Source organism: Indicator indicator, unplaced genomic scaffold (genome assembly GCF_027791375.1).
Source record: "Indicator indicator isolate 239-I01 unplaced genomic scaffold, UM_Iind_1.1 iindUn_scaffold_38, whole genome shotgun sequence".
Classification (NCBI taxonomy): Eukaryota; Metazoa; Chordata; class Aves; order Piciformes; family Indicatoridae; genus Indicator; species Indicator indicator.
In genome coordinates, this window is record NW_026539186.1 from 427,051 (window position 1) to 448,423 (window position 21,373).

At 44.4% G+C, this 21,373-nt stretch overlaps 1 protein-coding gene across 2 annotated transcripts in view; it reads left to right on the forward strand.

Moving 5' to 3' along the window:
* The window catches only part of FGGY (FGGY carbohydrate kinase domain containing), a 142,280-nt gene extending 122,492 nt beyond the window's left edge, over positions 1–19,788 (forward strand). For both annotated transcript variants that reach the window (XM_054398381.1, XM_054398380.1), the window contains 2 exons: positions 18,430–18,491; positions 19,683–19,788. In XM_054398381.1, the coding sequence (XP_054254356.1) occupies positions 18,430–18,491; positions 19,683–19,764 (144 nt within the window). In that variant the 3' untranslated portion in view covers positions 19,765–19,788. The remainder of the gene's footprint in view (positions 1–18,429; positions 18,492–19,682) is intronic.
* The last annotated feature ends 1,585 nt before the right edge of the window (positions 19,789–21,373 follow it).

Sequence of the window (21,373 nt, forward strand, 5' to 3'; positions counted from 1 at the left end):
TCATATTATTATGGTTGACAGCAAAGACATTTTTCTTTATTCCCTTTCATTTAATTATGGATCTCAAATGGCAGAGGAGAGATTCTGTAACATTTATTAGTTTTATTAGCAATAGAAGCAATTGCTTCATTAACATATTGATTTGAGAGGCATCCCTGCCCATGGCAGGGAGGTTGGAGTAGACAATCTCTAAGGTCTCTTCCAGCCTAAGCTATTCTATGACTTTCCTCACCCTAATCCTAATTGGAATCCAATTCCTCCTCCTCCTTTGTTCAGCTAAGTCACAGATCCTCATTTCCACAATTTGTTGCGTATATACATATAACGACCATTCCCAACCTTCTTCTTTCTTGTTTTGAAGCAACTTTCACACCTACTATGCTTAAATATTTCTGAGGCACAGCTTGATACTAGAAATTGGACAGGGACCTGTAGAGAGAATCCATATGAAACTGCTTCATGGCTCTGTTTTATTTTTATTGGACAAGTGTCCACATAATGATTAGCAACACCACAGTTGTCACTCCTGAGGGAAATACAGGCAGAAAGCTAACCAAAGAAACAGAAGCAGCAAATTTTTGCACAAAGGTACTCCTCCAGTTGAGGATTTAAAAAACACTGAAGCACCACAAATAGGAACTGCTGTGCTTCTATCATGCTGTGCCTTTAAGTGTGTGTAAGCAGCAGAAGTGAGTGGGATTGTTGTTTTTCACAAGTGCAGTTTACAGCTGAGAATAATTTACAGGGGATATACTCAATGTGTAGTGTGCCAAGGGGGCTGCATTCCCCTGAGCATCACTAACTTTCAGTACTCAAATTGTGCTACATTTTGCCCCACGTTTGTGTGAGCACCTGCTACAAGTTGCTGTTTTCTGCATAGCTTCTAGATAAACCTTTGCTAGGTAGAAATTTTAGGGAGGAGTGTGGATGTGGATGCTCCGATAGGAGCATGTTATTTTATTGAGGTACAAAGTGAGAAGACAATGCAGTCCTTGCTAACAGACTTGAGGAGTGGTTAGATCTCTAACCATGTCACTTCTTTTGGAGCTTTGGAAGCACAGAGGATCCTCCAAGGGAAAACACTCTGTAAAGTAAACCAACTTCTAAGCAATATTTTTGTCCTCTCAAGATCTTTGCACAAGAAGAATATCTGGGGAGTGCTGTAGCATCACCTAGCTCCAACCTCTCCCTGACAAAACGTGTGGAGGATGATAGAGTCACATTTGGGAGGTCCCTTTGTTGCTCAGCCCTGTAGCTCAGAACTGAGATAAACACCTTGGGTATATGCAGCAAAATGTTCCTCAGCCTGGTGGTAGCCCTGTGCCAGACTCCTTTTGCTTGCAAAATCTCTACAAAGACTTGGGTTTTGCCTGATTTTCCCAGATTAGTGTTTCCCTATCTGTTCTCATAAAATGAGTGATTCCTGTTAACTTTAAGTAGTATAGCTATTGAATCCTGTATCTTTAGACTAGGCTGAGGGAAGCAGTGCTCTAGTGCCTTACAGCAGATAAATTGGCTGTGTGTTAGCCTCTAGGTTGGAAGCTGGCTCTTAGCTTAGGTGAAAGAGATGAGTAATGGCCCTAAAGATGCTAAGCTGTTTGAAGCCCCTCTGATAAATGGGATCTTTTTGTGATGAGCTATCCTCACTTTCTTTGACTGCTTGGTATAAAAGCTTCATATACACAAGCACATTACTCATTATTTACTGGTTGTGGCTGTAAGGTTGTTTAATTTTGCAACAGTCCCATCTAAGGGATGATTCTAGCATTGCATGGAAGGAAGACTAAGCAAGAGTTCCTATTCACTTGCTTTGTATTACTTTGCCCCTGTGGAAACACTGGACAGCCAGCACAGTTGCCAGAGTACACAAAATGCCAAATTGGTGGCTTTTTGGACATGGAAGTTCCACTCATACTGGAGCAGAACCAGGCATGGAAAGAGAATAAAAAGAAAGACAAGAAGGAAGATAGGTGTGGTGGAGAATGGGGCTGTTCTGGTTTTGACACTAAATACCCAACGTTCTCACCATCTTCCTCTTGCACACTGATATTGTTTATTCTTTCCTCTTGTATTCTTACCTTCTTCCTATTTGTGCTTCTCGTATTTATGTTTGGGGTTTTGTGGGGTTTTTTTTGTTTTGGTTTGGTTGTTGGGTTTTTTTTTACTTTTTGGGTTTTTTTCTCATGTGTTGATCTCTCCCTCTCCTCTCTCCCTCTCCCCTCTCCCTCTCCCCTCTCCCCTCTCCCTCTCCCCTCTCCCTCTCCCCTCTCCCTCTCCCCTCTCCCTCTCCCCTCTCCCCTCTCCCCTCTCCCCCTCCCTCTCCCCTCTCCCCTCTCCCCTCTCCCCTCTCCCCTCTCCCTCCCCCTCTCCCCTCTCCCTTTCTCCTCTCCCTTTCTCCTCTCCCCTCTCCCTCTCCCTTCTCCCTCTCCCTCTCCCCTCTCCCCTCTCCCTCTCCCCTCTCCCTCTCCCTCTCCCCTCTCTTTTGCCTGAGTCCTCACATATAAAAACCAAAGAGGAGGGGGTGGTTTATGCTCATTCCTTGCTGAATGCTCAGCTCTACTCTCATGGCTTGCAGGGCTTCAATGAAGTGTTGTGATATATCCTGTTTTATGGGTACAGCGTGGCCACACAGCACTGATTGGGGTATGCCAGTCTTCTTGGACTGGAAGAGGGAAGATTTTTGATGATACTGATCACAGTGCTAAAATAAACTGCCCTCCCCTAGCCAAAGGAATATGAGTTGGTGAATGCCAGCATTTCAGACCCGAAATGAAGGACATTGGCTAGGAAGCTAGCTGCCTAGGTTAGTTGTTCAAGATCTGAAAATGGCAAGTCTTTAAAAGCAAAGAGCCAGAAGAAGTAATTTATTTTAAAACAAACTCTGTCATGAGTCATTTGACTTCTTTTTTTTCTTGTACACATAGTTTATGTCTCGGCCCTTCTAAGGCCTGAGTAACATCTGATACTCTTTAGGCTGAGCGGACTCTAATAGGAGTAGGACCCTGCTGCCAGTTACAGTGCACCACTTAGAACGCCATTTAATTCGAGTCTCGTGTTTACAGGCTGTAACTATGACTTATTTGTCATTTTAATGGTAATAGAAAAGATTGTTTGTCTGTGATTCTGTCCCAGCCATGCTGTTGAATAGGTCTGTGTCCTCAGTAGCACCAGAGAAGTGGCCTGAGAGGGGCTTTTACTTTTTGCCTTGTTCATTTTGCTCATGTGCAGGTCAGGAAGCATGAGTGGGGAGGCAGTTTTCTTACCATCCCTCCAAAGCACTACCTCAGTCTAACATACCAGCAGAACATTGCTCCACGTTTCTCACACAGTTTGCAGAGAGGCCTCGTGTAATTTTAATTCCCTTCTATTTTAAAAGAGCCAACACCAAAGTGTGCACTGTCTGCACAATACAGCTTTGCCTTTTTAGCCACTTGTCTTTTGTAGATCCACTCCATTCCTTTGTCTCCTCCCTTCTGCTCCCAGGATTTGTTTAAATTTTTTTACCTATGCTTCAGGTGCAAAAATAGTTAAGGTGTATGAATTCTTCAAGTCTTCACTGCTTGTCCCAAGGACTGAAAGGAGAAGGTGAAACACAAAAGTCAGAAAAGCTTTGTCCCACCCCAGAGCTCACAGTGAAAGTGCTCAAAGACCCCAGGCAGCATCCCTGGGCAAGGCTAACCCTCAGCACCCACTATTGACAGTGGCTGCACCTTAATTAAGCAGCATGACTCTTGTTCCCTCTAGTGGCTAATTGCACAGGAGCTGTTTCACACCAGCATTTCATTTAGCTGCCTTTGGACATCCCTGCTTAGTTGTCCTCCCAGCCACGGTTTTTGCTGTGTTCTGTAACTTTCCCAGGTTCTCCCAAGGATGGCATTTGTTGTTCTTTTGATTGTGACTTCAGAAAGCAGGAAGATGTCCTGTGGGTGGATCCAGCACAGAAAGGGGGTTTGGAGTTGGAGAGGTTTTGGCACATACTTGTGCACGTGGTGTGTTTTCTCCAGCATTAGCAGGAAGGGTTAAGGGAGCAGAGCTTTTCTTTGTTTATCAGCATCCCTGTTCCCATTGTAGCTCCTCAAGTATGAACAGACAGGAATGTCAAGAAACGTTGAACACCTCAAATCAGCAGGCTTGTTTAATGTCCTTGAGATAAGAGCTGAATTGCCTGGCTTTACAGATCAAACAAATGCTACATAAAATGTGGTGTAGTATTTCTCAGTGACAGAGTAAAAAGAAGCTGTATTTGCCAATGTAGTTCTTATTTAGCAGGCTGGTAATGGGAGGCAATGGGTGGATTGGGTGACACAGTACTAATTCAAATCCAGCATAAACTACTCTACTCCCAAGTTCTTCTGAGTTTACCTCAGTATAAAAGCAGAATTTTGCAATAAGAAAATAATCTGCGTTGCCTAACTTGAGAGTCAGAGCACATGGGGTTTAGTCCCAGCTTTGCCACTGTGACTTTGGGCAAGTTGTTCACCTTTGTTCTTCTTCCAGCTAGTTTGTGAAGCACATCTAGTGATGTTTATGTACTTCAGAGTTACATTAAAGGTGACAGAATGAAAGGTGCAAAACCAGAAAAAGGTACCATGATGCTAATGGTGAACTAAAATAAGAAAGAATGGAAAGGACAACAGAGTAACAACTCAGTTGTACATAATCGGAACATCTTTTGACTTCTGAGTGGGAAAACAACAAACTGGTTGCAGTTCTAACAGATGATTTTATGTGTGGTCATTTTCATTGCTGTGTATGTCAGAGGAGAGATGGCTGCTGTAGGATGCCATGACTGCAGCTCTGAAGCCTGTATCCATTTTCAATATTTACAGCATTCATGACTTTTATAGGCTGTGTTACACATTTACAATGAAATGCACTTCATAGGCAGAATTCTTGTTTTCAGAAAATATTTGGGCAGGAATGGGAGACCACATCCTTGAAAGCACAACTTCACTCAGGGTTTGTATTGGCAGTTCCTTAGGAACAACAAAGGCTCAATCAGGACCAGCATTTTGCCTCACAAGCTTGCAGCTCCAGGTACCTAGTGCTGCATCTAACACACTATGGAGACTGGGTGCTCTTCTTGCTCAAGTATGGAGCCTTCTGAACTTCAGTATAAGATATTTCAGTTGTCTTCAGACAAGTGAAGGAGTCGGAAACCTCTGAAAATCAGCTGCTATCCTTTTTGACTGCAGTGGGATCAGGGTTAGCAGAACCAACAGATGCATCTTGCACTGCTGAGTGTTTTTTGATTTGCATCTGAAACTGGTTTGTGACAGGTCAGTAACTCAATGAATGTAATGTGAACCAGTCAGCAGGATAAGACCTCCTTGTTAGAACTGTATCCCTTTCCTTGCATGTCTGGGTTGTATTTGGTTAAATTAGGTTACTGAGTTATAGAATGGCCTGCATTCCTTCCAGTGCTGTGCAAATGAAATGACTGACAGCTTTTCAGTTGCACATGGCCCTACTGTTTCTTGGAAGAGGAGAGGACAGGATAAGATCCTACCAAATTTTTGACACATTATATAGGGAGAAAAGCTTGAGCAGGAGAAGACAGCTTCTTATCAAGCAGTTCAGCTAGATATGGTGCAATCTGCTTTGTACTCCAGTCACTTTGGTGCTGGAGCACGTCCAAAGAAGGGCAACAAAGCTGGTGAAGGGTCTGGAGCATGAGTCTTGTGAGGAGCAGCTGAGGGAACTGGGGTTATTTATCCTGGAGAAAAGGAGGCTGAAGGGAGACCTTCTGACTACAACTCCCTGAAAGGATGTAGGAGCCAGGGGGGGTCAGGCTCTTATCCCAGGTAACAAGCGATAGGACAAGAGGAAATGGCCTCAAAGTTGCACCAGGAGAGGTTTAGGTTTGACATTAGGAAATAGTTCTCCAGAGGTGTTGTCAAGCCCTGTAAGAGGCTGCCCAGGGAAGCTGTGGAGTCCACATCCCTTGAGGGGTTTTAAAACTGTGTAGATGTGGTGCTGAGGGACATGGTTTAGTGGTGGACTTGGCAGTGCTGGGTTAACAGTTGGACTTGATGACCTTAAAGGTCTCTTCCAACCAAAACTGCCCTGTGATTTTATATAGATCTTCTCAATTTATTCTAACACCAATCTAGAACAGGACAACAGGTAAGTGCACTTAGAAAAGCTGTGTAGTGAAATAGAGACTCTTCAGATAAAAGCAATTTAATTTCTCCCTCTCCATTCCAGACCTGTCACAGCCAAAGCCATACCTTTGAACAAAACCTTGGGGATTGCGTTTTTTTGTTTTAATAGATTTTCTGTATTAAGCAATTTCCAAAATAAAAAATTGCTGCTCATGGAAAATCAAAACAAATCTGGGATTTTGAGCTAGTCGAGGATTCGTGCAAGTAATGAGGCTGTACAAAAGGAGCATTCATCTTGAAATGACAGATAAGTGCTAAGGACAGGACTGCAAACTGTAAATATGTTAGCACTTTAGGCGAGAGCACAGCTTCAGCACTTGTTAGACTTATCAGCTGCTGTAAACAATATGGATCTTTGAAATGATCTCTGCCGAGATCTCAGCACATTAGATAATGATATAGTTGTTCGATTTTGCTTCTTCTGTTTTGTTGTGTGGGGTTTTTTTTTTCCTTTTTCAGAAAGTCCTTTCTGCAAAGAATAGGCCCATGGTGCTGCCAGCACACACACTTAGCTTTCTCCATGAGCAGCCCCGGCGAGGGCTGCAGAGTCCCTGTGGGGAGCAAAGGACAAGCCTGCAGAGCTGGGCTCTGCCTTTCCCGATTTATGCAGGAGTGAGGAACAGTATGTGCAGCTGTGGAATGACTTTCCTCTCATGCCTGTGCCTCTACCCAAGGCTAGGAAAGGCTCTTTGAGGTCATCCAGGCTCAGTTCACAGTGAGGACGCTGCTTCAAGTCTGATTTTAAAAGGCAAACCGTTTGTGTGGTGGCAGCAGTTTCCCTTGTGTAGCTTTGCAAAGGGTTAACAGTGATCCTTTGCTGTAACAATGGAGGGTTTCATGTTGTGAAAACTGCATGCAATAGAAATTAATTTGAAACCAATAAATCCACTTTGCAAAGGGTGCTATAAAAAGCTTGCATACCACCATAACTCGCAAACGCTTGCTGACCTCGCCAAGGTTCTGATTGGTGACCTACAAGTGAAAAGCTCCATGAGCCATTTGAGTCTCTGCTATTCATCTCTTCTCTCAGCTTGCTGTCTTTAAATAAAAGGACAGATCCTCAGCAGCAGGAATTGGCTCATGTCTTAGAATCAGCTGAGTTGTGAAACACAAAGTGTTTTTTCTTCAGTTGTGTCCCACATTGGCCAAATTTCTCTCCAAAGTGTTTGATATTAATCTAGTGGTGTTACTGAGCCTCATGGGATACATGAGAAACTGAGGTGCAAGAAGACTTCTGTGACTTGTCCAAGATGAAAATTTAGGAGCCAATGTAAGGAGCCCTCCTTACAATCCCAGCAGTTGTGCTGGGAAGAGCTTTTCCCTGTAAGAGCTTCAGGAGCAGGGGGTTAGAAGTGTCTCATTAATGTGCATGAATGAGCCAAGTTTGCTTGGAAAGTGGAGCCACAAGGTGCAGTTCACTGGAAGCTTCTTAAAACATGGGAAGTGGGATGGGACAGCAGAGTAAAAGTAGAAACGGTGACAGGCTGGGTGTTACGAGAGCATCCTTGTGGAGAGATTTGGTGCTCCTTTCCTTTCCAAGCTTATAAAAAGGCTCACCCAGTCCTCCCACCTAGACAAAAGTTGGAGATGGGAATATGGAGACTGCCTAGTGTGCTCTTCTCTGAAGGATCTCAGCTTTAAAGATAAGCCCAGGGGCAGGATGGTGCTATAGTAGATCTCAGGCTGTGAGCCAGCTGAGCTCTGCTACCACTGGTGATGACTCACTCACATGCTAACTGCACTTTTACATCTAGCTGGTGTGTTTTCAGACAGACCCAGCCATTGTTTTGGACATAGTCAATTATAAAATGTGCTCTTTTTCTATTTGCCAGATGAATACAAATGGTTTCTTAGAAGATCTCCTTAGGAAAAAAAGATGCCTCAGATACCTTTAAAAATTCTTGCTGGCAGTGCTGGGTAGCAGGTTGAGATTTGCTCATTAAACAGATTGTGCAATATTTCTGTAATCAAAGGCTCTTCTATGGCTGGGGGCAGGTGGGGATTACCAGCCCTTGGGTTGGGGTTTGCGTAGGGAAATATCAGGCCTGACAGACAGCTGCAGTAGTGATGAGTGTGGCTTTCAACGATTACCAACAAGAACAGTTTCTTCCCATTGAATTTGTGTAAGTGGGTGTTGAGAGCTTCTTCTAGGTAATAAATGTAATTGCAACGTACAGAGAGGTTGTGTGTGTAGAGGTTCCTGCTTACAGAAACTCCTTAATCCTAAGGAAAACTTTATTTGCCATTCCAAATGATCTCCAAGAGATACAAGCCAGGCTTTTTAGGAGCAAGGGGAGCAAAGCAACTACTCTGATACGACAACTACATTTTCCTCTCTGAATTCTGTGTCTGCAGGAGTCCCACAGTTCAGGTTGAGCTTCTCCCTTGCTGCTGTTAGAGCATATTTGGCTATACTTTGACTATAGTTTGCCCATGGAGCATATTTGGCTACAGTTCAGCCATCCCATCAACCAGACCAAGCCTCCCAGCTTTTTAAGGAATCAGGAGCTTGCTGAAAATTTGTAGCAATGTGTATCCAGCATTTAAAGTGTTTATTAGGAACAGCACTGTTCTTAAAGGGCAGTCTTAATGGAGGAAGAGCAAGAGAGCAGCAGCTTCTAGTAGCAGAAAATCAGAAGAGTAAGAAAGCAGCAGCTTCTAGTGGCAGAAGATCAGATACCACTGATTTTCAGACCTTGAGAACAGAGGGTGCCCCATTTTTAACAAAATATGACAATATCATCAGCTCATCAGTGTGCCTCGCTTCAGCTCTCACTCAGTTTAGTCACTTCTAGCCTCTAATTGGGGGAAGAAGAATACTTTCTGGAACAGTGTGCTAGAAGAGTTTGCTAACTCCTTGTCTGTACCAGTCATGGCAAGGAAACCAACTGCCCTGCCATAGACAAATGTCCTCTCGGTGCTGTGCTTCACAAGGAGAAATGGCCCTGCAGTCCCATCCTAAGCTGAACAGATTTTTCATTTCTTCCAGGTTTTACTCTTTGCCAACTACACTCTGGATAGCTATAAATTTACTGCTTTTAGTGATACTATTTTTTTTGTTGTTGGAGATGGGATGTCTGTAAGGCCATTGGAAAGGCTTTCTTCATATTTCAATGCAATTTTACTCTCCTTTTAACATCTCAACCTTCTGCTGGTTTACAGTAGTGTAACACTGGGGTTTTTTTAAAGGTCTCTTGTTTGTTTGTTTTTTTTATGAGCCCTTGTCCAGAGTAATTTCCCAAATGCAGCCCAGATTGGGTAAAATGTAAGCATATTTCTGAGGTATAGATTTATTATTTGTTTTTAAATAAACCACACATCAGATTAACTAGATAAAAAATAATCCCAAATCAAAACTCACAGCAGGGATTTCCCTCATTAACCTCAGGCAGACACTGGAGCATTGCAAAGACTGTATTTGAAAGATGAGGGGGAAAGGAAAATCAGTCAGTGTTGGAAATGGGGAAAGAATAATTAGATGGAGAAGAGTGAAACGTTGCTAATGGTTTGCATTTCTTGATGGAGTAAGCCTAAAGCAAAGTGTGGGTAGAAAGTCATTTTATGACAAAATCCCCCCAAAATGCTAAAACCCATTGAGTGGGGAAATGGAGAGACCTGTGCAGATTAATTAGATTGGGAAAATGTTTTGACAGCATGAGTGAACATATGGAAAGAATTGAGAGAACCTGATCCAGTTCCCTGTGTGTAAATGATGCCTTAGCCATAGCTCATAAAGCAAATACAGATGAAAAAAAAAGGGGAAAGGGAAAAAAGCCTCTTTTTCTATCCCCTCCCCCCAGTAAACCCCAGTCCATTGCCAGATGGCAAATAAAAGTTTGAACTCGGTGACTAAATGTGAACAGAGCTCAATGTTCAATGTGAATATGAAAAGAGATCAGCTGAATAAATCTGAGTTTTGCACCTTGGAGGAAGTGGTGCAGTTCAGCCAAATATTTTGTCAAATCCACAGCCCAATGTCAGGATATCCTGTGCAGATGCTTGCTCTTCAGCTTCTCTGCTTTGCCCTCCCCTGGCCAAACGGCTCCTGCCTTCCGCCCAGCTCCTTTCTTTTGTCGTGCAGGTTAGTGTGGGAGCATGCACCTGCCCTGCCTGCCCCAAAGGTTTTACCACTAAAACTGAGGGTAAAAGCGTTAGGACAGATAATGCAAGCAGAGGGTGAGAAGGAAGCTGGAGAAGCCAAAGAGCTCATTCCAGGTTATGCTGGGGAGCAGTGCTCCCAGGCTTAGTTTAACACCAGCACAATGAGCTGTAGTGCAGTGCCTGTGTTGGGATCTAAAGCAGGACTCTGCTCTCATGACTCCCAAGTGAGCTTGCTTTTCTATTAAGAGCTGCCTGCAGCACAGTATTTCCAAGCCTTAAAAGTGGGTTAAATGGATATATTTTCATGTGGTTTATATGAGCCTATTGTGACAGTGATGCTGTATGTCAACAAACTTCTTCCACCTCAGAAGAGGGAGAGGGACATGTGCCTGGTCCAGTCAAGGAGGCTTCTCTTTGGTAAGGAAGCTGCCAGCCATGGCATTGCCATCCATGATATAGGACAAGGAAGGAGGCAGTGGGCTGCAGGCTGTAGTGGGCAGGCTGGGCAGAGGTCTGTGCTGCTGTGATTGCATCTTTGCAGCTCTCTTGGATCTGCATACACAGAGGTAGTGAAAGGGCACACGCTACAGAAGCTCATGTCAGGGTAAGCATGGCTAAGGGTAAGCATGGGTAAACCAGGCCCCAGCTCTGGTGCACGCTGCTTAGATGTTGCCCACAGACTGTTGATTCATGGCACCCAGTGCCAGCAATCTGTGAAACTGAAACAGGAGATAAACACTTGGGCACTTTCCATTGCCTGGGTAAGCTGAAACCCCTGCTAAGCTGTCAAGTTTGCATCCAAGCAGTTTTGGGTGCTAAGAGCTGCCAGCAACGGAGCCCTCACAAAGCAAACTGCTTAATTATTTGATGGTCAAAGGCAACTCGAGGGAGCAGAGTCAAATCAACAACAAACCGACCTATATTTAGTAGCAGTGTGGCTGGAGCTTAGACCCAAACATAGTTTCCAGCTGATAGATGATGTGGCAATCATAGCTGACCCTCATCCCATTCTAAATTTGGTCTGTGGAACAAGCAATTAATATCATCGCTAGCACAACGAGCTACCCTTGACAGCAGCTGCAGTGCCACTGCTGCTCCTCTTATGGCTTTGTCTGTTGGCTGACCAGCCTGGCTGAAGCACAAGTTCTGTGTGGCACTGAGCTACAGTGGCCACAGCCTGTCTGACACTCAGGCAGAGTAAAAGTAGGTGCTCTGGAGGCAGAGGTGGTGTCATGCCCTTATCTGCCCTTGTCTCCACTGTTATGGGATCTACTTCCCGTTTTTTGCTGTCTCTGGTGCTAAGGAGTGAAAACCATGTTGTAGAGGACAGGTTGAGTGATCTGCACTTCAGTGAGCCATAGGGGGCTCCAGGGACAACCTGAGAGTTTACAGTCTCTGCCTACAAGCCAAACCAAACCTGGGAGACAACAATGGGTGCAGCCTATTTCAAAGGGAGGTAACTGAATATTAAAAGAGCAAATTGCATGTCCCAGGTAATCTGGGGGAGTCTGTTGCAGACTTTATGGATCGTAATTCAGCACTTGAACCAGACAACTACCTTGTCTCAGTGCTGGGGATCCATCCAGTTGACCTCTTAACTGAAGTTGAGTGTTTTAAGGTAGAATAATGATTGGCTTCTTCTAAGCTACCTGTCTGATTTCCTTCCACCACTGGAACGGTCTTCCACAAACAGTTACATGAAATATTGCTGAGAGATGGACTGGTGCTCTTAGTATGGATAGCGAGACTCAAAAAGCCAGTGACTGCTCCTGGAAGACAGAGCTGAGCTCAAGTCCTGAGCTGGTGTCCTGCTGGCTAGACTTCCATCCTCTTCTCCCTCTGTCTCTGTAGTCTCACATACAGACACAGACAGAAACACTCTGTCTCTCTGAGGTTTGATACAAGCACAGGAGTATATGTTGGAACAGTGCAAAAGAAAAATACAAGCTTGTGTGAATTTTTCCACCTTTTCACTAAATGAATGAAAGCCAAATTTTCACACTTTGGTCTTAGGTGTGAAATTTTTGCTCAGCTCTAATATTTATCCATAATGTGTTTTTAAAACTTGGCTCATTCCATTCAGAGTACCACAGAGAATTGAGTTACAGAATCTGGGCTTTGTGCGTGCTGCCAAGATCTACCCCTATAACTCAAACAAATTTAAAGGGGGGGTGGGGAGGGAACCACTAGAAAAATATTGTATATGGTCCATCACATGCTTTCTTCATGCAGTCATATACCACTAAAAAGTAATGTTCTGCTAGGGCTGCGTTACATAAATACATTCATGGAACTCCCTTAAGCATAGATAAGATGAATTTTGCATCTCCAGGCTCTCGAGTAAGCAGGCTCTAAATAAAGGCCTGTAAGGGGATGGCAGCCTTGCTCACGGTCCGTAGAAAAGTTTAAAAGCGTTTCTAAAAGATCAGCATTTCAAGAAATCTATTTATTCCCCTCAAATCCAAATATAGCTCTGCCTAGACTTCTTAAAACGATGCTGGTTATCATCTGTTAGTCTCAGCTATCGTGTGTGGAATAGAGATGAGAGAAAAGCTCTGCACTAGTGAGAAGGGTAAAACTTATTATGTATGGCATTATTTACTGTAGCTGTTAAGAGGACATTGAAGTGTGAGGTCAGTCCCTTTGAAGGTACTTAAACACCTGCTGAGCTTTGCAGATCAGAACAGTTCTGGTGGGGAAGAATGGTACTACATTTCTGCTCCTACATTTCTGTCTACTGTGAATGGGGCAACTTTTCAATTATTTTCCTTTGGTGCTAGATCTGTGAAAGCAGAACAGTACAAAACATCCAGGACTGAGACTGGCCTGAGTTGGGAGTCTAAGTGTGGAGTTCAGGGTAATAACGGTGAAATTCGTCTTCGGAGCAATTTGTGGCTCAGAAATTGAGACTGACCTTGATGTCTCTCTCAGGAATACATGAAGCACATTTGCTGGTGCAGGTTGCTCACTATGCTTGGCTGTAAAAATGGTGACTTTTGATCACTTGGCTTGTACTGGCACAGTAAAAATTAATGTAATTTTCTCCTTTTGCATAAGTACTAATACGGTGTGAATTTGGGAAGAGGAAGAATAAGCCATGCATCTCATTCCAGCTTGTTCTGAGATTCCTGAATGAGTTGCAAGTTATGATGCAAAACTGGCTTGCAGCAAAGCTATTTTTCACCCTTCCTATTTCATTCTTGGTGCAACAGAACCACAGCTGTCACTGGGCAAGCCATAAACCAGCAGCATTCCCAGGCAAAACTTGCTTCGTTTGCATTTGGGTAGCCCTTTAGTTTTCATGCTGCCCAAGGATCCTTCCTCCAGGAGCTGGTGCACTGTCACTGGAGCACGGAACATGGCCCAGTTTGGTGAGCTTTGCAGTGTGCTTTTGTATGTGCAGGCCAAATGGGTTCAGCCACTGAAATAGTACAGCAGAGCTTTAGATGATGTGGGATGGTTTTCACTGTTAGAAAGTACAGTAGGTAAAAGTCTGCATTTAGAGTTGTCAAAATGAGTAAGTGGGGAGAACACAGCTGGGAAACTGCATTTGTGCTCAGAAGCCTCATCCATTTAACTTCAGAAAAAATTTCTGAAGTGTCTAAATTAAAGCAAAAGCCCAAATTCTAAGGGGGCTGAAGTTGACATCTCATTAATTTCAATGGGATTTTGTTACTTGATATCTTTACCTAAGGCTGATGTCCCTAAACCTGAGTCTCTTTTCACATGCTGCTAAGGCCTACATCCCATTAATTTTCAGTAATGCTCAGCCACGTGAGTCCTTCGGTCCCTACTGAATCTCAGCGTAGGGGACTGTTCACAAGTGGACTCATCTGCCTTGGCCCCCTCTGTAGGTCCAAGGAAGATGTGCTGCTCTTGTGGGATGTGCAGGCGTATGCTGGATGCTCTGAGGCAGCCCTCGCAGAAGCCCACTGGGTAGGGAATTGGAGAAGCCTGGTCTCCCAATCTAAAGCTCACCTCTGTAAGCACCTTGGGTAGATTCCTGATGCCAGGTCTAGATGCTTTTCTTGGTGTCTCCTGGCATGATAGAGTAGCTTTTCTCTTCCATTACTGAAGGACCAACAATTTAAATTTCTAGCTGTTATATGCTGTGTTGAACTAGGGTTTCTCTAGGAGATAAGAGTTTTCCCTGGGTTCCAGAAAGAGCTTTTCTGGGAGATTGACCACCTGTTGAGAATACTCTGCTGTGGCACTTGGGCACTTGAAGCCCAACACCCTGGTGTCTTCAACTTAGCCCCTAACCCAGATCATGCTGAAGAATAGGTTTCAGCCACCAGTACCAAATGAATTTGAATGACTACTGACCTTCCAGCAGCAAAATGGCACCTTGCTCTAAAGTCTCAGTAGGCCTTGGAGAACTTGATTCCCTGGGCCTGTGTTTCTTCTGTCCCAGGCAGGGTAACTCTGTCTGTGGTAAGCAGAGTGTTTACTGGCTTGTATCTGTCTCAGCTTTGACACTCTAACAAAAGGTTAGGCATCATGAATGCATCCCTTTATTTCTGCTCCACAGTGCCTCTCTTTTTTTTCTGTGTAAACCCTTCACTTGCCTCTTGCCCAGCCTTTAGAAATAATGATCAAATGTGAACTTTCAGGGTTTATTTATAGCATAGCCTTTATGGAAAGAGAGAAAAGAAATGATTAAAAAGCAATTTTACAAAATATTTTGTTTTAAGAGAGAATTCATTGTGTTTAACTCAGTGTATTCATTGTGCTGTCTAGACTGGCAAACAGAGAAGAGAAAGCATCATTCAAATTACGATTGTGAAATTCTTGGTGACTGGAATTAGGGAACTGGATGTCAACCCTCAAACAAACTATTTCTGAACAGCAGTATTATCACTTTGCTATATTTAAGGCTTTGTTGGAGACAGAGCAGTGTGCAAGGTTGATCTGATTCAGTAAGGCCAGTCTAATGTTCCTTTGTTTCCGATTTCATTATAAATTCATACTTTCAATGTTTTGTTCCTCTTTGTGCCCAGAAAATTGTTGAAAAGACTCTCCTCTGGGAGTAAAGTTTTTGTTCAAACTAACAATGACCAAATGGACTTTTTAAAAACCAAACAAAACACACATCCCCACTCAACCAAAATGCAAATAGAGAGGGAATCCATGTAGGATATTTTTGAGCACCATAGAATGAGTGAGCTGGTGCAAATTGCTGGTTGTGTATTTTTTTAACATGTTATTCCACATTTCTGTGGTAGTTGGTGAGAGACTTCAGTGCTGTGAATTCTCCAAAACCTGTGTATTTTCAGCAGATTTTAAAAAACAGACATATTTCAGCTGATGAGCCAGGAAAACTGCTTTGGCATCTTCCTCCTTACCTGAAAGTGGAGAGATGAGTGAACCAGCAGAAGAATCACAGAATGGTAGGGGTTGGAAGGGACCTCTGCAGTTCAGCTAGTCCAACCCCAAGAAGATAAGGAAGGCCTGTTTCCTAGTTTAGATCAGGCCTTGAAGGACATGTTTTCCTTTGGGGACCTTTTTACCCTGTCCTGCTCCCAGCCCCAGGGGTACAATTTTGCCTTTTCCATCTACCCAACAGAGGGTGGGGGGGCCTCTGTGCCAGGGGTTTCAGGTTCAGGGAGATCTCACAGGGAGCATAGGAGGCTTTCACCAGCCTTATGCAGACTTGGTTTCACTCTTTGAAGACCACTGACTGTTCTGTCTTGAACCCGCCTGGGGAGACCTGGAGTTAGATGAATAACAGCATGAAAATAAAACCTGTCTGGAGATATGTTTATCTCAAAAGCCTGGCTTATTTCCCAAAGAAGCAGGAATGTGTTTTGCAGCCCTGGAAGTTGTAAGCGGCCCCAGAGTAAAGCAGAACTTGAGCGTGTGGATTACTTAGAGCAGAGCAGAACAGAACACATGCTGGGAACAGCACTGTTTGTGTCCTGTCCTCCTAACACTGCCCAGGACAGGGAAGCAGCAGCAGCAGCAGGCAGAGCCTCTGTGTGCACAATGAGGGTGAATAGCAAAGTTTGGCCTTGCTTTTAATTTTTTTTTATGTACCTGTAAAAAAAAAAAAAAGGAAAGTTCTAGGATGTTCAGACCCTGTAGAATGTCTTGGGGGTTTTTTTGTGCAGTATCTCCAGGGCAGATGAAAAGGAGGTGTAAAGCAGGGAGCAGAAAGCAAGGTGACTCTGTTAGTGAGTGCTTCAAGGAGCTGTGCCTTTGCCATAAAGACACAATACTGTCTGGGGAAGCAGACTTGGTTGTAACAGAGGGAACTCTTTTTTACCCTCAGGGTTCCTTTTATCTGTGTCCTTTCAGGGTTTTTTTGGTAGCTTCTAAGTCAATCTGTCTGCGTAAAGGGCTATAAAAGATGGGCTATTGTAAACAGGAACAATGCTTGATCTGGTATCACCTGTGAAGGAACAGGGAATAAAGTGCTAACTTTTCTTATGGGGAAAGATACCGATCTTTCCATGCCACTGTTTTAATCTGGCTGGTGTGTGGAGGGTCTGTGCCAGCAGGCTCACGTCCCAAGGACAAGAACACCCTATCTCACTGGAAGTGTTATTTCAAGGGTGTTTCTTGGGGAATCAAAGTACAATCAACTTCTGCACACATGAAAGAGTATGGGCAAAAGAGTGCACAGAAATGCTCCCTGCTTCTTTTATCAGAAGCATCACTGGCAGTGCTTGTCACTATGGTAAAGCCACAATTTCAGCCAGCAATAACCCCCTGAAGCTGACAAATGTAGAAAGTACCTGTGCCACACTCCAGTAGCACAGCTGGCTTGTCAGTATACAAGGATGTGTTGATGCCAAAGGATGAAGTAAAGAGGCACAGAACATGCCAGGTAATGATGCAGGTTCAGCCAGGAGGCAGAGATGGGACTGCCTGCTGCTCTGGCACATGGGTGGCATCCCAGGTACTTTGTGTTTACTCCTGTGCATGGGAGGTGGCTGCATGGGCATCCCAGGTACATCCTGGCATTTAGGCCACGATCATACTCTTTAACATACGGGAAACGGGACTAGAAGATGCTGTTCATCTGGCTGATCCTCAGCCTGCCTGCCTGCCCTGGGTGGCTGAAAGTCTGCTTGCATTGCTCATCGAGTTCTAGGAGATCCTCAGCTGCGAAATGCTGGATTAGTGGAAAGCAAAGACTTTCCTACAACAGATATTGGCAGCCTGTAAAATCATCCAGCCCTTTTAAGTATCTAGCTGTGGTAGTTGACCAGATGCTTTCCAGCAGCAGCGCAGACTGACTGTTCTCCAGGGGTCATGCTGATATTCTCCCAGTGCTGGGCTTTAGGCAGTACCATTAGAAGAGATTTAGGGTCCTGTTTGGGAACTATGAACACTGATACTGATTTAGTCAGACACCACTTCTTCAGTCCTGATCTTTGATGTTTTAGCATTGTTCCATCTGAAAGCTATTGCTTTAATGCTCCTGGAGAAAAAACTTCCACTGAAAACAGCCTGTGCCTGCTGCCTCCACTCTTGCCTGAGACACTAATCATCTCTGTTAACATCAGTGATTACTGTCTCGTTCCAAGGGGACTCTTCAGGAGAATCCACAAAAAAATCAGAATCTCACAGAGATCAGGGAAGGAACCAAATTATTTGGTCCTTTCTGTATGTGACTCTGCCCCAGAGACTCCTTCTGCAGGGGAGATCCCTTCATCTGATTTGTTTTGACTGAAAGCAGAGTGGAATCAAAGTCTGTCTCTTACACTTTTATACTGGAGTGGGAGGGCAGCTGTGGGCTCCATAACAGAACTTTAGCTTCTGGAGCACACTTGAGTGCTCCCTTGCTGGAGGGAATTGGTACTTGAAGAATGTGATTAAGGGATCTCCTGTGCAGTGTCATTTTCTTTGCGAAATCTCCCCTCTGGGGACTCAGTGTTTAACATTTCCTTTGCTTAGTGTAAATAACAAAAGATAAGTCTGTTCTGCCTTGGACTCCCAGTAAGAAATAGGAACAGATTTTGGTTTACTGAGGGGTCTGCAGGACTTTGTTCTCATGACTACTATATAATGGGATTGAACATATTTTATGCCATCTGGCCCGTTCAGCCGAAACAAAATACATCAGTAATGTTCCAATTGGTTTTGAAACATCTTGTTCTTGTCAAAAAGTATTTTAAACTGAAACAGGCTTTTCCAGTTTGTGTTTGTCTTTTCCTAGGAGGCCATGGCAAAAATGGGGAAAATCGGGAGAGTCGTGCGGCCTACCCAGGAGCATAAAAGGTAATCCTGACTTTGGTGTGTTTCTCTGACAATGTACTGATAATGAAGCTGAGGTCTGCTTCTACATCCCTGGATTCAAGCCCTGCTTGAATGCAGCAGTATTTCTCACCCAGACTTTTTAAGGATTGTGTGGGCCTCCAGCTCTGTAACCTGGCTGGGGGCTGTCTTTCCCGCTCTACTGAGCACTGCTGAAGCTGCACCTCAAATACTGGGTTCAGTTTTGGGCCCCAAGGGCATTGAGGTACTGGAGGAGGTCCAGAGAAGGGAAGGGGAGCTGGTGGAGGGTCTAGAGCAGGTCTGGTGAGGAGCAGCTAAGAGACCTGGGGTTCTTGAGCCTGAAGAAGAGGAGGCTGAGGGGAGACCTCACTGCTCTCTACAAATATCTGAAAGCAAGTTGGAGCCAGGTAGAGGTCAGGCGCTTCTCCCGAGTAGCAAGTGACAGGACAAGAGGAAATGTCCTCAAATTGCACTGGGGAAGTTTAGGTTGGATATTAGAAAATACTTCTTCCCTGGAAGAGTTGTTGAGCCCTGGAACAGTCCCCATCCCTTTGAGGGGTTTGAAAGCTGTGCAGATGTGGTGCTGAGGGAAATGGTGTAGCGATGACCTGGAAGTGCTGGGTTAAGGGTGGGACTTGATGACCTTAAAGGTCTTTTCCAACCAAAAGGATTCGGTGGACTGTATTTGCTATCAGCGGGATGTCTGCCTTGACCATGGGCAGAGACTTTCTTGGTAGCCTGACAGATGCACTGAACGGGCCAGAAACTGCCGTGAGGCTCATAGAGCCCTCAACTCCGGGAATGTTTCGGGCAGGACGGGACCTGTAGCAGTCAGGCAACCTCCACTGCCTTTCCGGATCCCCCCTAAACGCCCCGGTGCGGGGGGACGCCGAGGCGACGCCCGGAGCTGGGGCTGAGGCTGAGGCTGAGGCCGCCGGGCCGCTCCAGCCCTCGGCGGCTCTCGGCGGGGCACCGGCGCCCCCTGGTGGCGGAGTGGCGCGGGGTCCGCCATCCAGCAGTGCTTCAGGAGTCGGGTGGGATGGGGGGGAATGGGAATGCCAGGGAGCCGGGTGCTCTCCTGCGCTGAGCCTCTGGATACAGGTGCAGCGAAGACCTGGTGCCTGCCTGCATGTATTACAGGGGATTTAAATCCCAACACCCAGGGCTTTGTTCAAATTAACTTTTCTTACACAGATTTTATGACAAGAAATATGAAGTGTTTCTGAAACTCGTGGAACACCAGAGAGAGTATCGTGCCATCATGAACAGCTTCTAACGCAGACTCATGGCATCTGGGAACAACAGGGATAATGAATTTACAGATACTTGTGATCAGGGTATTTTCTTCTTACTATACTGTCCATGCTAAGAACATACTTTTATCATTCAAAGTGTACATTTTAATTTTTAATGAGAAATAAAATGCACTCATTTCACTGTGAAGCACTGGGTGTTTTCTCTCAGTAACCCCTGCACCCCAGGGACAAGGAGTAACCATCTGCTCCAGCCAGAGAACCAGCTGCAGGTACCCCAGTGCCAGCGTTCAGACTGGCCACAAGCAGGAACAGCCCAAGGAACAGTGTAACTCATTTGGAGTTGAAGCCCTTTGCTATGCTTGTCACAGGTAATTACACCTGCCAGCAATACATGGGCCTTGCTGTTTTACTGTCTGCTACAGCTAAAACCTAAACATGACTTCCTTTGGAAGGTTCTGTGTGGGTATTTTTTAGTCTGTACTTCTTTGGTGGCTGATATTGGAGAATCACTTTGGCAGATATGCAGATTTTTTCCTTCATTTTCCTACTTTTTTTCCTGCCTCCATTCTGCAGCACGGTCCTTTTGCTAGCAGCATTTTTGTACCATTTTGTCTTTTGCAAGTAACTCAGTGACAGCAGGTACAGGGAACCCAAGGGAAAGACAAAGGGTTTCCCTTCTTAGACTTGCATCTCTCAAGGCTTGGAAGCCTTCCTGGCTGCCCACTGGCCACATCCAGTCAACTAAAAGCTTTTATTTGTTCCCAGGTGGTTTTGAAGGCTGCTCTGGGTAGCTTGTCCTACAAAGCTATTGCCAGGCTCACAACGACAGGTTATGGCATAACTAGGCTGTGGAAGGAGAAGAGTTTGGACACTCAGGTTGCATGCAACAGAAATGTTTCACCTCTGATAGTTACAAACTGTTTTGATCTTGCAAGATCCAAATATTGACGGTGCCTTCAATGAAGTTCTGACAGAAATTCTTTGTTTCTCTGCTGTTTTGTCTGTTACTTCTAAATGAAAGATACTATTCTGTTTAAAAAGCAAGGCCAGGGTCCCCACATGGGAACGGAAGAGCATATGCAGGTGAGCTATAACTCTTTTTTGTAGGTCGCTGATGAGAAACCCCTCTTCAAACTGTGAACTGCCACCCTGCTCACCTCACCCTGTTGAGCCTGTAGTATGTCAGAGAAACTACCTACAGCCCCTTTCCACAGAGGGAGTGTTCACAGAGATGGAGCCCATCTTTATGCACTTAGCTTGAGAGAAATTCCAGTCTTTAGTGTTGGCATTGGTTGTAATTCCCAGCTAAATGCAAACAGAAGTTACACAATAACAAAATTACACTTAAGAGAACTTGGAAAATAATAGTTTATGGTTTTCTTGGATTGTTTTGTTTTGTTTGGGTTTTTTGGGTTTTTTTATGTTAGTAGTCAGAACTCAAAAACATCTGGCAATTTTTTTAAAGAAACAATGCACTTCCTGCCTTGTAGTTCATGGAAAAGTAATTGTTGCCATTTCCAAAGTACCTATTGTTAAGAGAAACAGCTTGACAAGTTCAGGGACATAATTAAAGACAATGAAAGTTGATGGGAATAAAATGAAGAAACATCATAAAAAGGATATAGCAAG